At 63.1% G+C, this 5,969-nt stretch overlaps 1 protein-coding gene across 1 annotated transcript; it reads right to left on the bottom strand.

Moving 5' to 3' along the window:
* Window positions 1–595: 595 nt before the first annotated feature.
* Window positions 596–2,299, bottom strand: CEBPA (CCAAT enhancer binding protein alpha). Its single transcript, XM_040976484.1, has one exon. It carries the CDS (start codon window positions 2,185–2,187, stop codon window positions 1,093–1,095), a length of 1,095 nt encoding a protein of 364 aa, XP_040832418.1. The 5' UTR covers window positions 2,188–2,299; the 3' UTR covers window positions 596–1,092.
* Between the last annotated feature and the right edge of the window lie 3,670 nt (window positions 2,300–5,969).

Genomic DNA, 5,969 nt, shown 5'->3' with positions numbered 1-5,969 from the left:
AGCTGAAGAGGAAAAGAACCTCAGAGCCTTCCCCCAGCAGCGAACGGACGGTCTCATTTTGGCAAGTAATGGGAGCAAACCAAACCAAAACAAATCCCAAATAAAACGGTGGCTTAGCATAACCAGGTACACTCACATGGCACAAGGCACCACTGGGCCGAGAGAGGCCAGATACAAGTGCTGACCTCGGCGGATAAAGCAGACTATTGGGAAAGCTGGTCGGAGCTGCCGTCCCCCGTCCCCTACCGGGGACAGGCTGACGGCGCTTCCTGGCTGAATGGCCATGCCAGGGTAGACAGGGCTGAGCTCCGCGCGCCCCTACTTCCACACCACACCCCAAGCCCAGATCTCCAGGATCCCCTCTTCTAGGAGGCTACCACTCCTTGGAACGTGGGTCTTTATAAGAGCTAACCCACAACTACTGAGCTGTTTGGTCTGGAAGGGGCTGGGAGATCTGCCCTCCCTCTCCCCTCCAGGACCTGCCTGGTGACTTCCAGCTCAGCAAGTGCTGCTCAGGGCAGCTTAGCCTGGGGCAGGCTAGTGCAGGGGGAGGTGGGAGAGGGTGTCAGGGGACTAGGGTCCCTCTGGCTTCATGTGCAGCTTGTTCCCCTGAGCTCTGTCCCCCTCTGTGGCCACCAGGCACTGAAGGCTGGCCACATCTCAGCTCCCGCCTTCTTTCACGGGGGCCTGCCAAAGCCTGGGAATAGGCAGGAACCCCCCTCCCAAATAAAAAACACAAGGCACATGTTTGCTCCCCCCTACTCAGTAGGAACTGGAGCGGTGAGTTTGCATGTCCAAGGCTCAAGGTTACTTCTGAATACTAGAGTAGTCGGGCTCCCAAGATGAGTCCTGGCAAGAAGAAGCCACCACCCTGCCGATCCCCTCATCTGAACCCAAGGGGAGTCCGACGCAGGGCGCGAGAGGGCGGAGGGGGGCAAGGCAAGCCAGGCTTTCGGTCAACGTCGCCAGAATCTCCTAGTCCTGGCCTGCAAGGGTGAGCGGTGTAGAGACCTGGTGATGGGAAAACACTCACTCACTCCCCGGGATCCCAGCCGGGAGCCCGGCCCAAAGGCAGTCCCGTTGCCGCCCGCCTCACGCGCAGTTGCCCATGGCCTTGACCAAAGAGCTCTCCGGCAGCTGGCGGAAGATGCCCCGCAGAGTGTCCAGCTCGCGGCTCAGCTGTTCCACCCGCTTGCGCAGGCGGTCATTGTCACTGGTCAGCTCCAGCACCTTCTGCTGCGTCTCCACGTTGCGCTGCTTGGCCTTGTCGCGGCTCTTGCGCACGGCGATGTTGTTGCGCTCGCGCCGCACCCGGTACTCGTTGCTGTTCTTGTCCACAGACTTCTTGGCCTTGCCCGCACCGCCACCACCGCCGCTACTGCCGCCGCCAACTCCCGCGCGGAGGTCGGGGTGCCCGGCCGCCAAACCCTTGAGCGCGCCTCCTGGAGCCGGCAGGCCCGCAGCACCGAGCGCGGGCGCGGGGTGCGGGCTGGGCACGGGCGTGGGAGGCGGCGTGGGGTGGCCGGGCTGCAGGTGCATGGTGGTCTGGCCGCAGTGCGCGATCTGGAACTGTAGGTGCGGGGCGGCCAGGTGCGCGGGGGGCGGGTGTGGGTGCGGCGGCGGCGGCGGAGGAGGCGGTTGGTAGGGGAAGAGGCCGGCCAGCGCCAGCTGCTTCGCCTCGTCCTCCTCGCGGGGTTCCTGCTTGATCACCAGCGGCCGAAGGGCCGGAGCCCCGACGCGCTCGTACAATGGCTCCAGCCTGCCGTCCAGGTAGCCGGCCGCCGCACAGCCATAACCAGCAGGCGGGCCGTGCGCACCCCCGGGCATGACGGCGCCGCCGGGACCCACGGGGGCTCCCGGGTAGTCAAAGTCGCCGCTGCCGCCTCCGCCGGTCGCCGGGGCCGCGGCCGCCTTGGCCTTCTCCTGCTGCCGGCTGTGCTGGAACAGGTCGGCCAGGAACTCGTCGTTGAAGGCGGCCGGGTCGATGTAGGCGCTGATGTCGATAGACGTTTCGTGCTCACAGATGCCGCCCAGGGGCTCCGGGGCGGCAGGTGGGACGGGGGGCTGCGCGGGGCCCGCGCCCCGGGGGAAGCCGAAGGCGGCGCTGCTGGGCGCGTGCGGGGGGCTCTGGAGGTGGCTGCTCATCGGGGGCCGCGGCTCCGCCTCGTAGAAGTCGGCCGACTCCATGGGGGAGCTAGAGTTCTGCCGGCATGGCGAGCCTCGGCGGCCTCCAGCCTGCGCGGGGACGCCGCCGCCACCGCCGCCCGCCCGGAGCCCCCTGCTCAACCGCGCCCGCGCTGCTCCGGGTCGCGAATGGCCAGGCCCGCGCGCGCCGCGCGTTTATACCGGGTCGCCCGTCGCCCCCTACTGTCCGAGCTGGCCACGGCCGGCCGACGCGGCGCGCGGCGCCTCCGGGTCTTAGCGCCCGGAAAAAAGGGGGGGCCGGCGAGTGGAGCCCCGGCCAGACGCCCGCAGAGAGGGGAGGTGGCGCGGCGCCCCGGGCGCGGACAGGTTGGCGTCCCCGTGCACACGTGGTCGGCTATCGGGACCTCCTCGTCTGGTCTCCCTCAACACACTGGGGCGGCTTCCGCCCAGGGGATGTCGAGGGGCCCGGGAGCATCCCACAGAGGCTGTGCGGCGGGGTTTGGTGAAGCGCAATTGTTGCTCTTGCGCCAAACTAGAGCCTGGCCTGTCCCGGGACCCGGGTCTCTGGACGCCTGTGGCGCAGAGGGGGCGCGGGACGGGGGGCGGCTGCGGAGCGGGTCTGAGCCCTGTGCCCCAAGTCCCGTGGCGCGGCGTCCTCTCTGTCCTGTCTCTCCCGGAGGCACGGCAGATTCCGCGTAGCAGCCTCTTTCCCTCTCCCCGCAAGCTTGTCTCCCCGATTGAACTCCGTGGGCTCCTGCGGGCTCGGTGAGCGGGGCGCTAGGACCCCGCGGGGGAGCGCAGGCGCCGCGACCCAGGCAGCTCGGGAGGACCTGGGCCGGTCGCTCCGCCCGGGCTGGAAAACTTTGTTTAATAACTTCTCCAGGCCGGAGCGCGAGGGTTGCTAGGCGCGAGCGGCTGCCAAGTGTTGGCCTGCGGGCGGAGCGAGCGGGCTCCTAGGACGAGCTGGGCTAGCCGCGGGGCGAGCGCGGGGCCGGGGGGTGGTCGCAGAGGGAGGAGCAGACCCGGAGCCCCTGCTTCCTCGCCCCCGACCCCGCATCCTGATTCATTCAGGTGAGCGTCCAGGCGGGGGCAGGGTTGCCGTACTAGCCGCGGCCTGGGAGAGTTAAGCTCTGCCGGGTGGCATCCTGAGATGCTCCCCCCAACCCGGAGCGCAGCGCCGCCTCTGCACTCACAGCTGCGGGTGAAGGGAGTTTGAAGCGGAGGCACCCCCGCCACGTGGTGTCCTGCGCCTTCTGATAGCGGCTGCCCAGGGGGCCTCTAACCGGCGCGGTCCCTCGTGACTTCTCGGCGCTCAGGCTGGCCGGGCATCCGCTCCACCTCCGGGTGCTCCCGCGGGAGGTCGACCGGCCGCGCAAGTCGAGGACAGCCCCCTGCCCGCATCACCACCACCACCTGGGTTCCTCAGGCCTGGCCAAGCGCCCCGGTGCGCCCGGGAGCTCCCAGACAAGGAGGCTCCACGGGAAACGCCGGCCAGGCAGGCCCAGGCTTCCAGTGGCGGGCACTGTAGAGGAGCCATTCCTGTGGGCGAACACTGTGCTTTAATCAAGTTCCTATTTAAAGGATTGCCAAGGATGCTAGATGGCCCGGCTGCGCCGTTTTTTTTTTTTTTTTTTTTCTTTTTCCCCAGAGCTTGTAGCTTGATAGCTTGAACTTCACGCTTTTGGACTCATAGACTATCAGACACCTTAATCACCTGCCGGGGTTGCGGAGTCCCTTGCTGGGCCTTGAGGCCGGGGATCGGCACAGAAAGCTCTGCTTTGCTCAATGTAGCCGAGTTCCCCGGTGCAGAAGCAAACAGGGAGCTGCGGTTCCCTGCGGTGCAGGTGCAGGTGCAGAGGGGACCCCCCTCCCCACACACACATCGTCTCTGTCCCCTGGACAGGGACCGAGGGCTTCTCCACTTTGGGTTGGAGGAGACCCAGGTAGGGTGGTGTGGATTGGAGAGAAGCAAGGAGGGGGTGCTCTCCTGACTAATCCACCTGCCCCATGCAGGAAGCCCAGACCCCAGAGAGGAGAGCTGGGCGCACAGACAGGGTCGTCATAGGGTCTGTGAGCAGAAGGGGCCTGGCCCATTAGCTGGGGTGGGGGTTGGTGGGGGAGCCGCTGTCCCTGGGACTCACTGATTTGTCCAATGGGGTAGGTGACACAGCTGGGGATCGGCCTGGCTGGGCCACCTCATGTCAGCTTGGGTACAGGCTCCAGACAAGCAAGCCACATGTTTTGTCTTGGAAGCTGTCACCAGCTGAATTCTGGTCACCTCTCCCCACCAACTCCATGAGTCTGTATCTTCCTCCTGCCGAATCAGTATAGAAGCTTACTTCAAGAAGTTCATGGAAAACAAAACTGCAAGATAAATTATTTTGCTGCAGAATATTTGAAATGATACATTTTTTAATAGAGAACTTTTTTCAGAAAAAATTTTTTTACAGATTCTTCATATGCACGTATTAAAAAATTGTTTTGGAACCAAAAAAAAAAAGCTTAGTTATGAATTGCATTTTCCATGACCCTTCTGAAATACCCTTGAATTGAGGGAGGCTGTTGGGAAGATATGAAGGTTACATGAGGTCATAGGGTGGAGTTATCACCCGATAAGGCTGGTGGCCTGTGATGCAGAGGGAGACCCTGTGAGACCCCCTGCCAGGAGAAGACCCCCCCATGCCAGGAGGAGACCCCGCACCAGTCGCCCTGGGCTCCTGCTCTCAGGGTCCCAGCCTCAGACCCGTGAGGAAACAAATGCCTGTTGGTTCAACACCCGCCTCTTGCAGCAGCCTGAGCCTGCAGGGGTGGGGAAGGGGGGAGGTGAGAGAGGGCTTTGAGCAGCAGCAGGACCTTTGAGCTGTGAGCAGGAATTTGCCAGAAGGATAAGGAAGGAGGGTCTTGCCCTGCCGAGGGCACAGCAGGTGCAAAGGTGAAGAGGCTGGTAACAAAGGAGAAGCTGTGTAGGCCAGCTGCGGAGGGGCCCAGATAAAGCTGGATTCTCAGACAGTGGCTGGGGGGTGTTGGGGTGATGGCCAAGGCCACAGCAAGCAACCGGGAGCCCCTTACAGGGCTTTTGTCCTGCCAGCACTAAGCAGAAGCCACTCGTAACAGGTGTGGATGGTCATGCACTGCAAGAGGAGCAGTGGCCCCAGGGCGGAAACAGCAGGCAGAAGGGATTGACCAAAATACTTAGACTTGGGGTCTGGATGCCTGGCTTTTGGCTGGGGTTGCCATCCCTCCTCCATGTATCCTGCCCCCCTCCAAGCTCTTGGGAGGCCATGGAATTCATCTGCGCAACACCACCTCCTCTAGAGGAGCAGACCTTGGGGCAGCTAGCAAGATTCACCTGCTACATTGTAGCTTCTCTGTTGAGCTCTAAGAGGATATGGCACAAGTGGTGTAGGAGCCCCCAGGTGGGCTGGCTGGATGCTTAGCAGCAAGGAGGTGACCGGGACAGTCAGAACCCTGAAGCAGGAAGAGACTAGAGAACCTGGCTGAGCCCCTCTGGGTTGGTGAAGCCACTTTCCACAGGAGTGTCTCCAGGGAGGGAAGGCCTGATAAGACAGGGAAAGAGGAGCGTCAGGGGAAAATCACCTAGGAGCCAGCTCTGCACTCAGGCTTAATGGAGACAAGGCAGTAATAAGAGGAGCTTGGCAATCCTCTCTCTGGACCCTGTAAGGTCTTCCGGCTTACTGGATGGCTCCTTGGAGGAAGCGCCTTAGGTCCATGCTGTCCCAATGTCATGGGGCAGAGAGCTGGCTGCTGGCCCCTCGGAGACCTGAGACCATGTTCTGACATGGGCTCTACTATGTTTAAAACTT

This window comes from Ochotona curzoniae, unplaced genomic scaffold (genome assembly GCF_017591425.1).
Source record: "Ochotona curzoniae isolate NIBS_2020 unplaced genomic scaffold, NIBS_Ocur_1.0 contig_2699, whole genome shotgun sequence".
Classification (NCBI taxonomy): Eukaryota; Metazoa; Chordata; class Mammalia; order Lagomorpha; family Ochotonidae; genus Ochotona; species Ochotona curzoniae.
This window is presented reverse-complemented; position numbering and strand designations above follow the sequence as displayed.